This window comes from Rousettus aegyptiacus, unplaced genomic scaffold (genome assembly GCF_014176215.1).
Source record: "Rousettus aegyptiacus isolate mRouAeg1 unplaced genomic scaffold, mRouAeg1.p scaffold_m13_p_1, whole genome shotgun sequence".
Taxonomy (NCBI): domain Eukaryota; kingdom Metazoa; phylum Chordata; class Mammalia; order Chiroptera; family Pteropodidae; genus Rousettus; species Rousettus aegyptiacus.
The window spans coordinates 130,282,927-130,303,112 of NW_023416284.1; the positions used below are offsets into that span (position 1 = coordinate 130,282,927).

Below are 20,186 nucleotides of genomic sequence, written 5' to 3' on the forward strand. Positions count from 1 at the left end.
GGAGAATCAACATAGTTGAAATGACCTTATTACCTAAAGCATTATACAGATTTAATGCAATCCCCATCAAAATCCCATCAGCATTTTTTAAAGATATAGAACAAAAAATCATCAGATTTGTATGGAAGCACAAAACACCTCAAATTGCCAAAGCCATCCTGAGAAAAAAGAACAAGGCTGGAGGCATCACTCTGCCCGACTTCAAATTATACTACACAGCAAGAGTAATCAAAACGGCATGGTATTGGCAGCAAAACAGAGACACAGACCACTGGAACAGAATCGAGAGTCCAGAAGTAAACCCATATTTATATGGACAAATAATTTTCAACAAAAAAGCCAAACATGTACAGTGCAGAAAGGAAACTTTCTTCAATAAATGGTGCTGAGAAAACTGGAAAGCCACCAGTTGTCTATTACCACACACCAAAATTAACTCAAAATGTATTAAGGACCTGAATGTAAGACCTGAAACAACAAAAAGCATAGAAGAAAACATAGGAACTAAACCCAAGGACCTTGGACTTAAAGTGGATTTTATGAATTTGACCTCAAAAGCAAGGGGAGTAAAAGCAAAAATAAATGAATGGGACTACATCAAACTAAAAAACTTCTGCTCAGCAAATGAAACCGTCAACAAGGAAAAGAGACAACCATCCGAATGCGAAAATATATCTGCAAGCGACACCTCTGATACGGGCCTAATATCCAAAATATACAAAAAACTCATACAACTCAATTACAACAACAACAACAAAAAAAAAAAATGATCCCATCAAAAAATGGGCAGAGGACCTGAACAAACACTTCTCCCCAGAGGACATACAAACGGCCAACAAATATATGAAAAGATGCTCAACGTCGCTAGCTATTAGGGAAATGCAAATCAAAACCACAACAAGATACCATCTCACACCTGTTAGAACGGCTATAATCAACAGGACAAGCAATAACAAATGTTGGAGAGGTTGTAGAGAAATAGGAACCCTCATACACTGCTGATGGGACTGCCAATTTGTACAGCCACTATGGAAAACAGCATGGAGGTTCCTCGACAAACTAAGAATCGATCTACCATATGATCCAGCCATCCCTCTACTGGGTATACCCCAAAGACTTGAAAACTCGTATCTATACCGATATCTGCACACCAATATTCATAGAAGCATTATTCACGGTGGCAGGACATGGAAGCAACCGATATGTCCTAGGATAGATGATTGGCTAAAGAAGCTGTGGTACATATATACAATGGAATACTACTCAGCCATAAGAAGAGATGAAATATCGCCATTTGCGACAACGTGGATGGACCTCGAGATGATCATGCTAAGCGAAATAAGCCAGACAGAAAAAGTTGAAAATCACATGATATCACTTATATGTGGCGTATAAACCTAAAAGCAACAAATGAGCAGGGCAAACAAACAGAGACTCTTGGACATGGACTATAGACTAGTGGTTACCAGAGGACTGTAGAATAGTGGTTTGTAGTGGGATGGGGAAGGAGAGGGGAGGTAGATGGGGTAAAGGGGTCAAATATGGGTAGGGGTTGGGGAAAGCTGAAGTGGGTAAAAGGGATTAAATATATAGTAACTGAAGGAAACTGGACTTTTGGTGGTAAACACACAATGGAATATACAGATGTCAAATGATAATGTACACCTGAAAGTTATATGATTGTTAACCAATGTTAATTTAAAAAAAAAAAGAGAGAGAGATAAAGGAACAAGGTAAGTGATACCATTAGCAAGCAATCAGATAAAGCCAGAACATGGAATACTTTATAGGTAAATGACCGGTTTCTCCAACAAACTGATGGCATAAAAATAAAAATAAAAAATTTAGAAAAAGAATCAGACTTAAGAGCTATAACAACAAAATCAGTATATGAACACTATGGGATCTGGGTTTGAGAATTTGACTTGAAAAAGACAATTTTTAGGTAACTGAAAAAACCTAAAAATGAACTAGACTTTGGATGACAAAGAATTTTTAATTATTCTGTTTGGTATAACCAAATATTCTTATTAGTTACAGATGTATACTGAAACATTTTAGTAAAATGGTCTATCTCTGATTTGCTTTAAAATACTCAAAAAATCTGTTAAAGGGAGGAGAGGACATATGAAAAATTAGCAAAATGATAGATAACTACTGAAGCTAGCTAAAAATACATGAAATTTCATTTTACTATTTTTCTTAGTTTTGGTATATTTGAAAACTTCCATAATAAAAAAAAATTAGGGGGTACTGCTCTCAGGGGAGTTAACATACAGTAAAAATTAAAAACATCTGACCCAAGGGTATATCAGATAAGGGATTATGAAGCTGTAGTTCTTCCTAAAGATCAGAAAATGTTTCAGGCTTCTGTGGTAAATGTTTCAAGAACTTTACATTTCCACTAAGCCTACAGCATTATCCCACAACCAGGCTAACTGCATGAATTACCAATTACATCAGCTAATTTAAAAATGATAAAGAGCAGCTTTGAAAATAAATGAGTCTAATTTTTGCCATGTCACAAATGTTATACTGTTGGTTACATGTATGCTTCAGCAAGAATGAATGCAAGACTAATGAAAATCCCATCACTGATACTAAAACATAATTAAAATATTGTAAAAGCAGGCCACTTAAACTTGATTTTTACCTCCTTTTGTTTAAAAAGGTATTATCAGCAATCAGCTCTGAGATCAGTTTCTGTTACTGTATTCAGAATATGCCAACACAACCTGTGCTCCAAAACTTGGCAGGCCCAAAGCAAATGCTTCCACTTCAAACCAGATAAACAGAATCACTACCTGTGATATAAGACATATATAATAATACGTGATATATTGTAGCAAAGTTCTATAACTTTTATAACCTATAAAACACTCAATTTAGAAATTTTCCTATCAGTTCTTTCAAGAATACAAGTGGTCAATTTATAACAAGGGTAAGCTTATTTTCCTAAACATGAAACTGTTAATCTTTCTGAAATCATGACATGTGATTCCAGATATTAAGACTTCTTGACTGCCCTCCTCTAAATTCTTCAAGTGTATTTAACAATGGCTTTGCTCAAATGAGAAAATGGTTGTTTTTAATCAAATAAAGTCCTCAGTGCTATTTTAGGCTGTTTATCTTCTTCTAATCATATACCTAAAATATATGTGTTTTTGTGTTTGGACATGTCTTACACATATCCTTGTAATTGTGTAAATATATACACACATACATATCGAATACTGTCATATATTCCCATGTTATTGTTCTTCTGTTAAAGAGTACATACTGTACAATATAAATAGCCTGCTTTTACCACAATGTAAGTTTTTATTACAAATGAAGCTGTGATGAAATTCCTTTCACATAAATCTTTATTTCCATCTCTGACTACTTCCTTAAATTCTTAGATTTAGCATTGATCAAAGTGTATGAACACTTTGAAGGCTCTTGAGAAATATCACCAAATTGTGCCTCCAGAGAGGCTGTATCAATTAACCCATTTTATTTAATCCTTCGCATAATTTTTTAGACCTTTGCCAATGTGATGGGAGAAAGTAACAATACATATTTTAATTTGTATTACTTATTAACAAGTGAGAAAAAAATCTTCCATATTTCTTGGCTATTTGCATTTCTACTAAGAAATGCCTTTTTTGCCAACTGGATTATAAAACCTCTTTGTATATGAAAATATTAACTTTTTACCTGTTATATATGCTTCAAATATTTTTCCTAATTTGTCAAATATCTTTTTGCTTTGTTTCTGTTGTGTTTTATAGTACAGAAGTTTTTTTCATTTTTATATGCTCAATCTAGAAACCAGTGGAGCAACTAATTAGAGATGTGGACTTTGAGTTCACAAACTACATTAAAAACCTGGTTTAAACACTTTTTAGATATGTGAAAATGGGCAAACTACCTAATATTTCTAAGAGTCGGTTTCCTTCTCTATAAAATGGAGATACTGCCACATAAAACATAGAGCTATTATGAGGATTACATTCATTCATTCCTTCATTCACTCTTTGTTTCCTACCATGTCTGTCAGGCAAATAATAAGCATTAATTAATAGCAGCTATTATTACTATCATTAAAAGACATTACATATTAATTTTTGACAGCAGTTCTCAAACTTAAATGTGCATAAAAATCACTCAAGACCCTATTTTAAAAAAAAAAAAAAAAAAAAAAAGCAAAAACCTAGATTCCTAGGCTTAATTTCCAGTTTTTGATTATGTAAGTCCAGGATGAGGCTGTAAAACACACTCCTAATAAGCATCATCAGGGAATTCTGAGGCAAGCAATCCAGGAATACTCCAAAAAAGAAATACTTGTTCAAGGATTCTGCCTTTGGCAATAGACTGGGAATATCCTTCCTCATGCCACAATAAGTAAATACTGACCTATATTTTCTCCTACATCCTTATGGGTCCTTTTAAAATTATTTAATCCATCTAAAATATATTTATTATATTGTGGCTAATATATTTTATTATATACTGGCTGTCTCTCAGCACCATTTGTTGAATAGTCACCCTTCCCCCTCTGATTTGAAAAGATCTCCTCTACCACCAAGAAACTCTGAGTTTCCACTGCTCTACCACATGTTTTAATAAGTGGTAAGGAAAATCCCCTCATTACTTTTGCTTTTCAAAATTTTCTTGCTCATAATCTTGCCTGTTTGATTTGCCAAACAATTTTTTTCTGTGCTCAATAAATATTTATTGACTTAAGAGAGGCAGTGGAATTTACAAATAGAAATTAACTTCATAATAATTCCCCCAAAGTCTCACTGAGATTTTGCTTGGAATTACATTTAAAATCTGAAATTAATTAGAAACAAATAATGTCTTTCCATTTCCAGTCTTTTAATATGCAAGTATATTTTCTTTATAAAGACCGCTTAGTAACTATATTCCTTGTTTTATACTTCCATTATAGACAACTCAGATTGCTTAGGATCTGATCTAAGTTCTAACCTCTACTAGCTTGTGTGAGAAGAAAATAATGTATGTAAAATGTGCAGTACAGAGAGAAAATGTTCGATGAATGTTAGCCAATATTAGTAACAATAAAATTAATGACACCATTCTCTATATTTTCTAACTGGTTACTGTTTATTTACAGGGAAGTCCTGGTATTTGCTTATTTATCAATGATCAAACATATCCCCTGAACTTTCTTATTATTCTTAACAGTTTTTTAGTTAGTTCTCTGAGTAAGAATACTAGTTGCTTAAATTTTTTAAAAAATAGCAAAACGAAAGACAAAAAAAAGTTTTAAAATATCGCCAAAAAAATTAAAAGGCAAATGAATTGGAAAATTTTCCAATAGTACATATAAGTAATTTATAGCATCTACCTATTAGTTAAAAAAAAAAAAAAGCATTCAATAAGCTGTACTGAAACAAATGGTTGGTTATAATTAAAAACGTTTAAATTGAATTCTCAATTCAAACCATATGCCAATATAAATACCAGAAATAACAAAAAACATCAAAGCTCAAAATCAAATCTTAAAAATTCAGACCACTCTTAGCAGCACTATTTATAATAGCCAAAAAAAAAAAAAATACTGAAACTAACCCAAATTTCGTTTTAAGTAAATGTCATTTTTTTTTAATTTACTTATTTATTATTTATTGCCTGCTTTCCCCAACCTGCCACCCCCACTACCAACCCACACTAGAATATAAGCTCCAGAAGAGCAGGGACATTTTTGATTCCTCCACTGATATATTCCAAGATTGTTTACCTGGCAAAGAGGAACAATCAGTATCTGCTGAAAGAACTGTTCATCAACAGAATAGATAAGCTGTAGTATATTCGGATGATGGAATACTACACAGTCGCAAAAATGAACATCAGTTACATACACCATCATGGATCACTCTCAGATACTGAGCAAAAAAAGTTTCAGAATAACACATATGGCATACAACGCAAAATTATAAAAAATAAATATGAAGTGTTTAAGGTAGTTTCCCAATAGAAAACCCGAAGAGAGGCAATTAGGTCTATATTTTGAAAAATATAAAAACTACAAAAATACATTTATTTTATAGTTCACAAAAGTTAGTCTATTATTTCAATAAACATTTCTTGGTGGTTACTTAAAAAAGGGAAGGGGAAAAAACCTCCACATCAACTCACTTGCAAAAAAGAGAATGGAAATCCAATCCCAAAGTAAAATAGTCAACAGGAATAAAGGAAAGTCAAACATACCTATAAGTTCAGGTGGGTTTCTTTCATTAAACCGCTCACATAGACGAATAAATGTCTCCGTATTCTCAGCTGTAGGGCATTCACCATGTCTAGTAATATGAAAAAAAATTTTTTTAAAGAAGAGATTACAAATTTCAGCAAAAGGTTTCAATCTTAAAGAATTTTAATACATGACTTACCCTTTACACTGAAGTTTTATATATTTGATTCCTTCTTTTTCTATGTCATTTCTGTCATAGAACCTTGAAGTATTTGTCAGATCCACCAGCAAGCCCATTTTAACCTTAAAAAAAAAAAGGTCAGACTTATTAGTAACTGAACTTGTTCCAAAACAGGTTGACTAAATGACAATACTCCAGTTCATCCAGTTCATCCATCTATACTGTAGGAGATTTTATGTTCACTCTGCCAATGAATTATTAACGATGTAAGTACCACTTATCCAAGTCTTATTCAAGGCATTAGGACTTAGAAGGCACTACAAGAAATAAATTAACTCCCCCAAAAATAAAGGCACAAAAACATAAGCAAAACAGACTCCACTTCAACATCATAAAAGTCTACCTAAAAAAAGCAAACACTGATATAGTTTTCTGTATGTCACTTACCCCTACGATTTATTAGACAAGAGGCTAGAGCAGGGATAGTATCTATCTGAAATACACCCTACCCGAGCACACATCAATCCAGCATTCCAAGCAACCATCAGTAGTATATCATATATAAGGCAGTTAAATTCTAAAACAAGTATACAGGGTAAAAAGTGTATAGTCAAAATTCCCTTGTAAATTCTTTAAATAATCAATAAATAACAGTATGCATGGCTGTATCTGTGCATCTCGTTGAAGACCTACTCCTAAATCTCAGCCAGTTTTTCTTCCTGCGTTGGAACAAAAACCGTTTTCTTCTGTCAAGTGCTAACTGACATAGTTGGCTTGTGTTCAGGGGCCATGTGGTTTGAAAAATCTTAAACAACTAGAATCACATTCAGCCTGGCAAGACAGTCTTGTCAAGAAATGTACACCTGAACTGAGCCAAAAAGAAAAAAAAAAAATAACAGTTAATCATACATCTTCCACCTCATTCTAAAGCATATATTCTCTGGGAAGTATGGCAAGAGAAATAATCTATACTCTCTAAATTGTTATTTTTCTCTCTTTTGCTGTTATTGCATTTTTGAGTACCTATTGTTGGATTTGCCTAAATGAGAATAGTCTACATAATAATTCGATTCCTTTGTTATGGGGGTGGGGGGGATGATGAAAACATTTAAATTTCACACATAATAAAACAGACAAAATTGTGTGCTTTAAAATATAACTAGCTGCCAAAATGTGCTCTACTGATTTTTCCAGATTCCTTAGCTTGTGTGTAGGTGAGAGACATGTCCATGAATCAGATTAGCTCTTACTTTCAGGAAATGTATTTTTACATTTTAATGGTATTTTCTATAATTTGCCACCTCTGGACCTAATTTTCTACCTACAGCTTCTGCAGTGATCTTAATTCCTTCAGAGGTATATATTACCAAATACAAAGATTCAGATACTATATTACAACTTCTTAATGAGTTAGAATTAGAACCCATGTTGTTTATCTCCAGGTTCAAAACGAGAAGTGAATGTAAAGTAAATCTCTAACCATGAAGCAAAGAAAATAGTATTACCTCACAGAGTTGTTTATGATGTTTAAATGAAGTCCTTACTCTGTGTCAAGCACTATTCTACATGCTTTACATGCACTAATTTTATATACAGGTAAGAAAACTGAAACATGAAGAGACTACGTAACTTGCCCACAAAGCTGTAAGTGACAAACTGGAATTAAAACCCAGTCTCTCTGGTTACTAAGTCCAAGTTCTTAGCATACTGCCTAAGAAATATTTAATGCCGTATATATGTTAACTATGACTTTTAATAAAATTGATAACGAAAATAAAAATTTTAAGTTTATGAGCTACAATAAAAGATATAAAGAAAAGACTCAAAACTACACCAAGAAAAGAGATGAGTAGAAGGTTTTCAAAATCTAAGTGATCAGAGAAGTTTTACACATAATGAGTACTAATATTTGTTGTATGTACTAATACATAGCATACCAAGAGTATAAAATAGAAGAGTAACAAAGATTGTTGTTATGAGTTGAATTATGTCCTAACTTCCTATGAATATGACCTTATTTGGAAATAGGGTTAGAGTCTTTGCAACTGTAATCAAGTTAAGATGAAGTCATACTGGATTAGGTATCCTTTTAAGAGAAAAATTTGGACACAGATACACATCAGAAGAACGTCAGCGAGGGAGAGAGGACTGATGGAAGTGCAAGCCATGGAATGCCAAGATTGTTAGCAATCAGGAGAAGCTAGGAGAAAAGAATGAAAAACATTCTCCCTCCAGGCCTCCAGAAAGAACCAACCTCAACAACACCTTGATTTGGAACCTATAGCCTCCAGAACTGTGAGAGAACAAAGGTCTGTTGTTTTAAGCCACCCAGTCTGTGGTAACTGGTTACAGTGGCCCTAGGAAAATAATACAATCAGTATTATGTCAGAATAATATTAAAAAATTACAAAGTTTCATTTAGGAAAATAATCTGGCACATTCTTATAAAATTAACCACGCACTCAGAAATCATATTCTTGGGTATTTATCCCAGAAAAATGAAAACTTACATTCACACAAACACCTGTACATGAACATTCAGAGCAGCTTTGTTCGCAATACCCCACAACTGGAAACAACTCAAAATGGCTAAAATGTTATTTAACCATTCAACAGAAGAATGGTTAAATTCTAATACATCCATAAACTGAATATTATTCAGTAATAAAAAGGAACAAACTTTCTGTTGATACATGCAACAATTTAGATAGACCTCAAGGGCACTATGCTTAGTGGGGGGAAAAAAGCCAATCCCAAAAGGTCATATACTATTTTATTTCATTTACATAAAATTCTCAAAATGACCAAACAATGGAAATGGAGAACAATTAGCAGTTACCTGAGGGGAAGGGGCTGGGAAGAGGGTCTACTATAAAGGGGTAGTGTGAGGGAGTTCCTTTGTGGAGATGGAACAGTTCTATAACTACCGACATAAATCTGTACATTGACTCAAACTGCAAAAAACCATGCACACATACACACAAATAAATGCATTTAAAAACTGGTAAAAACTAAACAAAGTCTACAGTCAAGTCAACAGTTCTGTACCAATGTCAATTTCCTGCTTCTGATACTATACTGCCATTATACAAAATGTCACCAGAGGGAAAAACTGGGTGGAGGGGTCATAGAACTCCGTGTACAATATTTGCAATATTTCAAAGTAGAAGATTGGGTTTTTTTAAGCCACCTGAAGAACAAGAGTGGGACAAAGTACATTAAATCAGTATCAAAATGTTTTGTTTCTTACCTTCAGACTCTTTAGGTAATTTGAGAGCATACTGGGATGGAACCGATTTTCTTCAGCAACTTGACTATCATATCTTGGTCCTAACATTGTCTTCAGAGGTAAGAATCTTCCTAAACAACATGAGAATGGGTAACAATTTTCATTAAAAAAAAAAAAAAAAAAAAGTTCCAAGTTAAAATTCTATTAGCAATTCTCAAAATCACTCTATTAAAATGTTTTAAACTGTTCATGAAGTACTCTCGATCTAAACTATACTTTTAAAAGGTATTGCCTTAGAACTTTTAAGGACAACATAAATTCTAGAAATTGACAATCAAATATAATAGCAAAAGAGAAATTCCCAGTTAATGGAACTTCCATAAAGACGCTTAAGTTCTTAACCATTACATTAAAAGTTATTGCCTTAAAACCTTTAAAGATACGGTACTAGAGAATTGATAATGAAGTGAATCAAACTGATTCTTTAAAATTCCTAATTATACCTTTTTAACATGAGCTTGGAATTTTCTCCCTCTTATGGACCTTATCCTACATCTCAGAATAAGAATTATGCTGAGAAGCATGCTAACCAAAATCACTCTACAAACAACTATCAGTGATTATAATTTCAGCAAGACTGAATGACCTTTTTGGCCTTCTTTTCTGAATCACAATATAAGCATAGGGGAAGTCACCTTATATAATCAATTTTTAAATCACCTATTTTTAGCTGATTTATATTTTAAAACACAATAAAATCAATGAGAATAAATATCTAAAATACATCTGAGTGAAATCTTAACATCTGTTCAGAGGCTTTAACCTAAATTTCAGAAGCAAATAATTTTTTTTAAATCTTTTTCTACAAGACCACTCACGATCACTAATAACCTCCACACTGCAAAATCCAAAGGTCAATTCTCAGTTCTCAAACAACTAATCACTTTAATTCAAGAGAGCTTTTGAAACATTTTTTGCACTTGGCTTTGAGGACACCCATCCTCCTGGTTTTCCTCCTATCTCTCTGGCCTCTCCTTCTCAGTCTCCTTTACTGGCTCTTCTTTATCTCACTGATCCCTCAATGTTTTGTCCCAGGGCTGTCCTTGGACCTCCTTTCTATCTTACACTCACTCTTCTGGCGTCTCATCTAGTCTCATAACTTTAAAAGCCATCAATGTGCTGATGACTCACAAATGTGTATCTCCAGCCCGAACCTCTCCCTTAACTCTAGACTCCGATATAAAACTGCCTGACTTAGTCTCTACTTAATATCTAACAGTAGTCTCAGATTTGATATCCAGATCTGAGCTCTCAATACTCAAACTCCCAAAGCTACTCCTCTCATGGTCTTCCCTATCACAGCAAATGGTAACATCATCTTTTTAGTAGCTTAGGCCAAACTCTTTAGTTATCCTTGATCTCTTTCTTGCACACCCCACATTCAATCCATCAGCAAATCCTATCACATATATCTTAAAAATATATCCAGAATCTGATCATTTTTCACCACCTCTACCATTATTTCACCTAGATCATTATACTTCATTTAGTTTATTTAACAGATATTTAATGACCGCCTATTATGTATGTACGAGGCATTGTTTTAGGTGCATGGAATACATTAGTGAAGAGAAAAAAAGAAAACATAAAATCTCACCCTGATAGAGCTTTGACTCTACTGGGAAAAGATAAACTGTAAACAATAAACATAATAAATAAGTAAAAAATATGGTATAAGATTCATCCCACTAGACCCTCTCTCCAACTATCTAGCAAACTTCTATTTATTCAAGATAATTAATGTATTAGCTCCTCTGGGAAGCCTTCCCTGATTCCCTTCGTCCTACGCATGTCCTCTTCCCCAACTTCAAACAAAGGATTAGGTTCATTACCTCTGGTATCCCATAATATTCTAGAATACAGTCACTATTCTATTTATTACAACAGAACTGTGTTTAAAAGTGATGGTTTGCTACTCCTGAGACTATGTGCTGTTTAAGATGAGGGACTATATCATAATCATCTCCCTAGCCCCAAGGAGCAGCACAAAGTAGATACTCAAATATCTGTTAACTAAAATGACTTCAAAGTCACTATCACAAAACTGTCTCATGTTTATATTCTCAGTTAGTTCCTAGTAAGTTCTTCAGATATAGTAGGCACAAAATAATTTTATGTTGAATGATCTTTAAGAAATGTGAAGTCGTTTTCTTCAGTATTCACCTGAAATCTGTCACTCAGAAGGAAAATAAAAGAATTCTTCAGAAATAAGGCTTGGCCCTATCTCCAAGAGCTCTCTTCTCCTTAGAAATCTGGTTTGATTAGAGAAGTTGACCTTATAGTAGAACAGACTATATATAATTAATACCTTATTTCTGATACAGGAAAATGATAATGTTCTAGTACTAATAAAACGCATCCTAATGTTTACAATGAGAAAATTTAATTTAAGTAGGCATAACACTTTCCTACAGATGCAAAATATCAAATTAAGCAATAAGCATGGATTACTTTAATAATCAAAAAACATTAAGAAGAAAAACTAAGAGGAGGTAGAGAACGGGAAAAGGAATGATTCCTTACTTTTCGCTACAGCTTACAAGAATACAGCTAGTAATTCTTGCTTGGCTACTATAAAATACTGCTAAGCATTCATTTCCAAAATTCACAATGTGGCATGAATGCTTCTAGGACACAGAAAGACAGAACTTTAAAGGAAATTCAAAGACACATCGGAATTCTGTGTTGCATTCGCTTTACTTTCTAATAAGCATCACAAGCTGAAGCACTATTTATTTCTAGTAATGATCCAGTTTGTTTGTCAGGAGGCCTGTGATTCCATCCAGGGACCACAGTCAATCAGATAAGTGAGCTTAGTGACTCGCTGAACAATAATAATTAAGAATCCAGCTTTTGGGGGCCAAAATAGTCCAATACAATAAAAAGGAAAAACTTTATGCCTGACTCTTCATACCCGGCAGTGGGAGGAGGGGAAAAAGGCATACATCTGTTTCTCAGAGGGATATAAAGCTACCTGGAGCTCAGCATCGCTTCTGCTGCTATGGACCCCAGTCAGTGCTACATTAGTCTAACGATAAGTCAGTATTCTGATATGTCACTGCTATCCTGCAGACCATATTAAAATTTTGATTATTAAAATGCTTTCCTAATTCAAAAAAATTTCACTTTGACAAAAACTACTTTATGATTGTTTTTCTCACAAATCAGCAGAGCAAATAACAAATGAAAGCATCTGGGAAACAAGCTCCAGGCTAGAAAAGAAGCTAAATATGTGAGTTTAGAGGTGTCTTCATAACTCCAGAGAGAAACCCACATATAAAAAGAAAGGATTCAACATCAAATTAGAGATGGTAATGGTAAAACATGTCAAAATGACTGGAGTAAGCTCTATAAAGAAAACATAAAGAATTGTGATCAATTCATTTGAGGAAAATACAACAGTTATCAAGAACTGTTTTCATTACAAATGAAAATGGATTCAAAAAATTGTTAGAACATAAAGAAAATTATTTTTCATTAAAGAAAAACATTTTCTCACCTTAAGACTTGCTTAGATTATCTTTCAGTAACACTTTTACCCATCGTTTATATGGCTCTACTACTAAAGTTTTTATATAAAATGTGAAGAAAAGCTGACAAACTAGAAGCAGCAGAAAATTTGAATAAAAAATGACTTACAGCATCTCCTCTTCCAACGATTTTATATAACTAAACATAGTATATATATATATACTCATGGCCCACCACAAAAACCTTTCATTTTTGTTTCAAAACACCATCTAGAAAAAGCATACATCCAAAAAGAGGGCTTATATTTACAATACATAAAGAACTAACAACTGAAAAATAAGATAAGCAACCCAATTTTAAAATCAGCAAAAGATTTGGACACTTTACAAAAGAACATATGTGAATTGCCAGGAAGCACATGAAAAGACACTCAACATGAAACCACAATAAGATATTATTAATCACCTATTACAGTGGGTAAAATTAAAAAGACTGATCACACCAAGTGTCGGAGAGGATGTTGAGCAAAAGAACAACCATATATTAATGATGGAAATGTAAAATGTTAAGACTTTGATAAAGAGTTTGGCATTTTTTTAAAAGATTAAATATATACCTGTTATAATATCCATTGCTATCCTAGAAATTTACATAAGTGAAAGCATACGTCTATACAAAGAATTGCATATATAAGTGTATTTGTAATAACCAAAAACTGAAAACCCTAATGACCATCGACAAGTGAATGAATAAACAAATTATGCTGTATCCATAACAATGGAATACTACTCAGCAATAAAAAGGGATGAATTATTGCTACATGAGAACATGGATATATATCTCAAAAGAATAATGCTGAGTGAAAGAAGCCAGAGATGTCCCCTCAAAGAGTACATACCAAATGTTTCTCCTTATTTAAAAATATATAAAAATTCAAATTAATCTATAGTGACAAAGCAGATCAGTGGTTGCCTGAGGAGGGAGAGATTACAAAAGGGCAGGAGAATTTCTGGGGTGATGGGTTATGTTCACCACCCTTGCGGTAATGGTTTCATGGGTTGTTTCATAGAATGTGTGTGTGTGTGCGTATAGCCGACATTTATTAAACTGTACACTTTAAAGTTTGTTATGTGTCCAACTCAACAAAGATGAAGAAATACACAATAATAAGTCATTTTAACAAATTGTTTAAACTGCATTCTCTTGCCGATCCATTACACCGCAGGGAACTGCTCCGGTTCTTTAGCCTTCCTCTACCTCAAGCGCGACACTTGTTCCTTCCCCTTCCAAGTACCCTGAAAGGTTCACGAACTTATGATTAAGCTTCAGAGTATTGCCCACTGCACTCGGGTCCTCAGCTCCTGTCACACAAACCTCCAGTCCTTCCTGTCCGCAATACTTAGCCTTACTGTATAGTGACAAGTGCCCCCACACACCGCCCCACCCGCCTCCAGTCCAAGTTCCCAAACACTCCCCCACGCAGCTTCATCGAACCAAGCACATCTCGGTCATTAAATACCACTAGAAACACAAACACGGAAAGCTGCGACCCTCAAACGGCCCGGCCACCCCAGGACTGCCGGTGGGCGGGGACTCGAACACCCCTCTCGGGATTACCTGCCACCGGCTGGCCCCTCCGCGGACAGTTGAGCCACCGCGGCGGGATCTTGTTGTGAGCCATGTCTCGGAGCTACGCAGAGCCGCCCCTTCGCCAACGCTCACCGCCTCTGCCGCCGCCTCCTGGCGGTCTGTTCCACACCAGAGGTGCGCAGCACCCGAACCCCCGCAGAGGTCCGAATTCTAGCCGCTCCTACTTGGATAACGTCAGGGACTGCGCGCCACTTTCATTCAGGCTCAATTCCATAGCTCTAAGCGAGCCCACAATGCACCTCTACTTCCGCCCCCCAACGCCCCACCCTCTTCTTTCCGAGGTCAGAGGGGAAAAAAGGGAAGCTCCGCGGAGGGATGGGAAGGAGTTAAGGCCCAAGCGAATGAGGGGGATGAGTTTTCTCTCGCTCCGCCCCGCCGAGAGCCCGGCGCGCTCATAAACAGTTTGCGCAGGCGCAGTTGCTCTCGTACGGGCTGGAGGGACGGCGTCCATTTTGTTTTCGCCTCCCGGCAGCCGGTAGAAACCGCCGGAGAAGAGAAGAGCACACTCTTTCCGTGCGTAGACTGGGCCGCAGCTTTTCTCAGGGCATCAACTTTATTAATGAAAGAGGCCTTCCTGCAGTTATCGCACAGCTCAAGAGCCTGATCGCCCTTTTTTTGGCCAAGCTTGGCGTCCCGACGGTTTCTGAATTTGATTTGGAATTTGGTAAGTTTTCCCGAAGGAGAATTAGGGAAAGCAATTTTAGAGTAATTCCAAGGACGCGTGATTAGAGTGCCAGAAATGAATTTCTCTTCCGGGGGGAGGCGGGAGTACTTCTAAGGATCTATTAAATATCTGAAATTAAGTCAAAAACGTTTGTTAAAAGAGTTTTGTTTGGCTCTTTTTGTACCCAGCGCAGCCATGGCTCGTGGTCCCAAGAAGCATCTGAAGCGCGTAGCAGCTCCAAAGCATTGGATGCTGGATAAACTGACGGGTGTGTTTGCTCCTCGGCCATCTACTGGTCCCCACAAGCTGAGAGAATGTCTCCCTCTCATCATTTTCCTGAGAAACAGACTGAAGTATGCCCTAACAGGAGATGAAGTGAAGAAGATTTGCATGCAGCGGTTTATCAAGATTGATGGCAAGGTCCGAACTGATGTAACCTATCCTGCTGGTTTTATGGATGTCATCAGCATTGACAAGACCGGAGAGAATTTCCGACTGATTTATGACACCAAAGGTCGCTTTGCTGTTCATCGTATTACACCTGAGGAGGCCAAGTACAAGTTGTGTAAAGTAAGAAAGATCTTTGTGGGCACAAAAGGAATCCCTCATCTGGTGACTCATGACGCTCGCACCATCCGCTACCCCGATCCTCTCATCAAAGTGAACGACACCGTTCAGATTGATTTGGGGACTGGCAAAATTACCGATTTCATCAAGTTTGACACTGGTAACCTGTGTATGGTGACAGGAGGTGCTAACTTGGGAAGAATTGGGGTGATCACCAACAGAGAGAAACACCCTGGCTCTTTTGATGTGGTTCATGTGAAAGATGCCAATGGCAACAGCTTTGCCACCCGCCTCTCCAACATTTTCGTTATTGGCAAAGGCAACAAACCGTGGATTTCTCTTCCCCGTGGCAAGGGTATCCGCCTCACCATTGCTGAAGAGAGAGACAAGAGACTGGCCGCCAAACAGCAGTGGGTGAAATGATGGCTAGGTGACAGATTGGAAAAGTCTTTGTACCTAATTAAAGATAAATATAGCATGAAGAAAAGTTTTGTTTGTACATTTCTAGAGCAAAGTGTCAAAGTGTACTTGGGAGTCTCAGAAAGTTCATGTCTCAAAATTACTAATGTGTCTAATTGACAAAGGAGGAATCACCCACACTTTGTGGTGGTTGGTGGTGGTGATCTCCTTTGCCTTATCAAATGGTCTTTCCATTCCAGTTAAGCAGGGGTGATTAGAAGCATTTTATAAACACTGGTAATAAGGCTTTCTTTGTGTAGTTGACTAAAGTATTAAATATAAGCTGGATGATGGTAAATTGTAATGTAGCAGCTTGGCCTTAAGCACCAAGCTCTATTTGAATTGCAAGAGTGAAGTTTAGGGGAATATATCTTAAAGGATCAGTGGGAATCCTTAGCAGCTCAGCACCTATATGCTTGGGCCCTCTCAGTATGAGTCAGTTCTCCCATAAATAGAAAGGGCCCAATGGATACCTCTTTGAAAGAGCCTCACTTCTGGTCTGTCCCACTATTGTATCTGCTGAGATCTTTTAGTAAGTGTCCCTCATCCCCTGACAAGACAGAGTAAGACTTGGTTTCTTTAGCAACCAGCATCCTGCCTACATTATTCCCAATTCTCTTTGATAGCAGAGAGCATGACTCTGCCTACACCTTGATTTCAGACTTTCCAAAATGTGAAAATAAATTTGTTGTTTGTTTAAGTCAAGTTTATTGAGATATAATACAGTTTCATGACTTGAATGTATAAATCCCCAAACGTTCCCTCACACCCCTTTGTATTCCTTCCCCACTCCAAGTTCCTGGTACCACTGATTTCTGACTTGTTTTACCTTTTCTGGAATATATAAACAAAATCATATAACATGTAGTCTTCTGTGTCTGACTTTTTTCTCTTAGTGTAATGCATTTCAGATTATGTTTTAAGCTACTCGGTTTGGGGTACTTTTTTATACCAGCTCTACAAAACAAATACAAGGCCCTACAAAAGCTGGATCTACCCCTATTCTACCCGTGCTCTCTGGCTCTAAAGCTCTTGGATCCAGTGTCCTCTGTACCAAAATCCCTGGCCCTAGTATAAATGCAGACAACTTTTCCCAAGCCATTTTAAATTTACTTGGTGCACTCTTGGGGTTTTAGTGCCCAAAAGTCTGTTCTACAGAACTCAGACATTGAGCCACAAATACTGGATTACCATTTACTGTAATAGCACTGGGGTCTTCAAAGCCAGAAACTGCTAGATGTCTGTCTCCTTGGGTGGCAAGCATGAATTCAAGTATCTGCTGGTATCTCCGGAATCCTCAGTGGCTAGAGGTCTGCTGTCCCTGATGTGGGATTCCACCCCAAAAAATTCCCTCAGACCCATAGGTTCATCTTCTATCAAAAGGCTCCCCCACTGTATTAGTTTCCTAGGGCTGCCAAATGGCCACAAACTGGGAGGTTTAAAACAGCATAAATTTATTCTTTCAGTGCTAGAGCCTACAAGTTAAAAATCAAAGTGTTAGTAAGATCATGCTCATTCCAAAGCCTCTAAGGAAAGATCCTTCCTTGCCCCTTCCAGCCTCTGGTAGCCCTAGGCATTCTTCGGTTCCAACCTGTCCCCATCTTCACATGGCCATCTTTCCCCTGTATCTCTGCCTTTACATGGCATTCTCTGCTATGGCTGTGTCCAAATTTTCCTCTTCATATGACAGTCATACTGGATTGGGCCACCGTAATCCAATATAACTTCATTTTAACTTGATTCCATCTGCAAAGACCGTATTTCCAAATAAGGTCACATTTACAAGTATCTCCAGTACAGTTCAACCCATAGCACCCACCCTTAACTTCTAGAGGCAGGCCCAGGCTCACAGAAACACAGGCTCTTCTGAACCCTGGGAATTTGAGTTTGTCTTCCTTTTTCAGAGAGCCATGTCATTTTTCAGAAAGTCAAAGGCTGAGACAGGCCTTAAAAGTCACCTTCCATGTCCCTCCCTCTGAATACTGCTAGAAGCTACAGAGAATGAAATATGAGCGAACTCAAATTCACCCTGTCTTCCTTCTCTCTACCAACAGTGCTGAGCCTGCTTGAAGAGTTTAAAATGTTCAGTGGCACCCTTTCAAAACTGATCTTCTCATAGGCTCCAGATATTCCCTCAGGGAACAGTAATTTCTAAAGAAAGGCCCAAATTCATGTCTGCACACTGTTAAAAGACAAACAGGCATAATATAAATGTTAAGAGTTTATTTGAGCAAAGATCTATTCTAACTGGGTAGCACCAACCCAGAAGTAGTTGGGAGGATTCCAAGGACAGGAGACAGGGGAAAGATATATACAGTATAGAGAAGGTGTGGAAGCAAAAAGAAAATTACTTGATTGGCAGTAGCTTAAAACCTAGTTGGCTGTTTGTGATTGGTTGTCCTTAACACTTTGATTTCACAACCAAGAGGCTTAAGTTTGCAGGCTTAAGTTTTGATTTATTTACATAGGCATCAATGGCATTAGAACTGCCTCAGTCTAATGGCCTCCTTGTTTAACCAATTTAACAACATCAATTTCCCAACAAGGTCTCAACATGAAATGACTCCAGTTCCAGGAGTGCTAATATACACCTAACCCTGAACAGGCTCTACACATAGAGTTCTGATTTTCTGGTGTGGAGGTGGAAAAATTAATTTTCCTCCTACCTTTCTAGGTTCTTCTGACTGGACTAATAATCAAATTAACATGAGACAGATTAACAGGAGAAAATGACCAAATATATTACATATGTACTGACAAGAGAAAAATTCTGAGATGTCCTAAATTAAATTACAGCAGGCTGGGTAGTGAAAAAAAAAAAGAGGATGTGGTTCTATAGTGTAATGGTTAGCATGTCTGCTTCACATACAGAAGGTCCTGGGTTTGTGTCCCAGTGGAGCTATGGTCAGTGGTCTATGACCATTCTACCCTGAACAAGCCTGATGTCTGATCTGGAAGCCAAGCAGGGACAGCTGTGATTAGTACTTGGATGGGAAACCACGTAGGAAGACCAGGTGCTATAGGCATAAACAATAATAAATAATTTTTTAAAAAAGAAAGACAAGAGTATTTAACTGGTTAATAACTGTAGGCCAGTTAACAAAAGACTGCTCACATTCCTGAATACATCTTGGAGCTTTAAATCAATTTCTGTAGAATCACTGGGAGCTGTAGTGATCACTAGCCTCATCATCCTGCTTATGCGTGAACTTTCAGGACTGTTGCCCATCACCAAAAAAAAATAGTAAATATTTCTTTATTGCAGACTGTGCATCTGTCATAGAACTGCTCCTGTTTCCTGTTTTTAACCCTTCTTATCTGTAGCTAATGTAAATTCTTTCAAAACAACTTTTATCGCTCTTCCTCACACATAATGTATAAGAGTTCCTTAAACTACAAGGTGGACATGTTGCCTGCTCCATCTAGCCCAGCTGCTGTTGGTTTAGACTTCACGCCCTGGACCTGGTCCTTTTCTGGGTAGCATTTGGCTCAATAAAACCTTTCTTTCAGAAAAACTTTCGGCCAGGAAAGTTTTTTAACAGTACTTACAGGTGTTCCACAAGAATATGAGACCTGAGGATACATTGGACTTTTGAGGCTTATATGCCATTCTGGACCAGGGAGAAGGATGTAGGAATCTAGGGATTTAAAGGGAAAGTAGGCAATTCACAAGTAGATGAAAAAAAGCAAACATCTGGTAAACGAA

General features: G+C 36.6%; 2 protein-coding genes across 3 annotated transcripts in view; one reads left to right on the plus strand and one right to left on the minus strand.

Annotated features, from left to right (window-relative positions):
• The window catches only part of RNGTT (RNA guanylyltransferase and 5'-phosphatase), a 235,902-nt gene extending 220,861 nt beyond the window's left edge, over positions 1–15,041 (minus strand). The window contains exons 1-4 of one of the 2 annotated variants that reach the window (XM_036220097.1): positions 14,863–15,041; positions 9,631–9,740; positions 6,399–6,502; positions 6,220–6,308 (exon numbers count right to left, since the gene is read on the minus strand). In XM_036220097.1, coding sequence (XP_036075990.1) covers positions 6,220–6,308; positions 6,399–6,502; positions 9,631–9,717 — 280 coding nt within the window. In that variant the 5' untranslated portion in view covers positions 9,718–9,740; positions 14,863–15,041. Of the gene's footprint in view, positions 1–6,219; positions 6,309–6,398; positions 6,503–9,630; positions 9,741–14,757 lie in introns of both variants that reach the window. The other variant, XM_016140623.2, reaches the window with a different exon arrangement.
• A 212-nt stretch (positions 15,042–15,253) lies between these two features.
• On the plus strand, positions 15,254–17,347 carry LOC107508670 (40S ribosomal protein S4, X isoform-like). Its single transcript, XM_016140624.2, has 2 exons — positions 15,254–15,454; positions 15,643–17,347. Exon 2 carries the CDS (start codon positions 15,650–15,652, stop codon positions 16,442–16,444), a length of 795 nt encoding a protein of 264 aa, XP_015996110.1. The 5' UTR covers positions 15,254–15,454; positions 15,643–15,649; the 3' UTR covers positions 16,445–17,347.
• Positions 17,348–20,186: the final 2,839 nt, after the last annotated feature.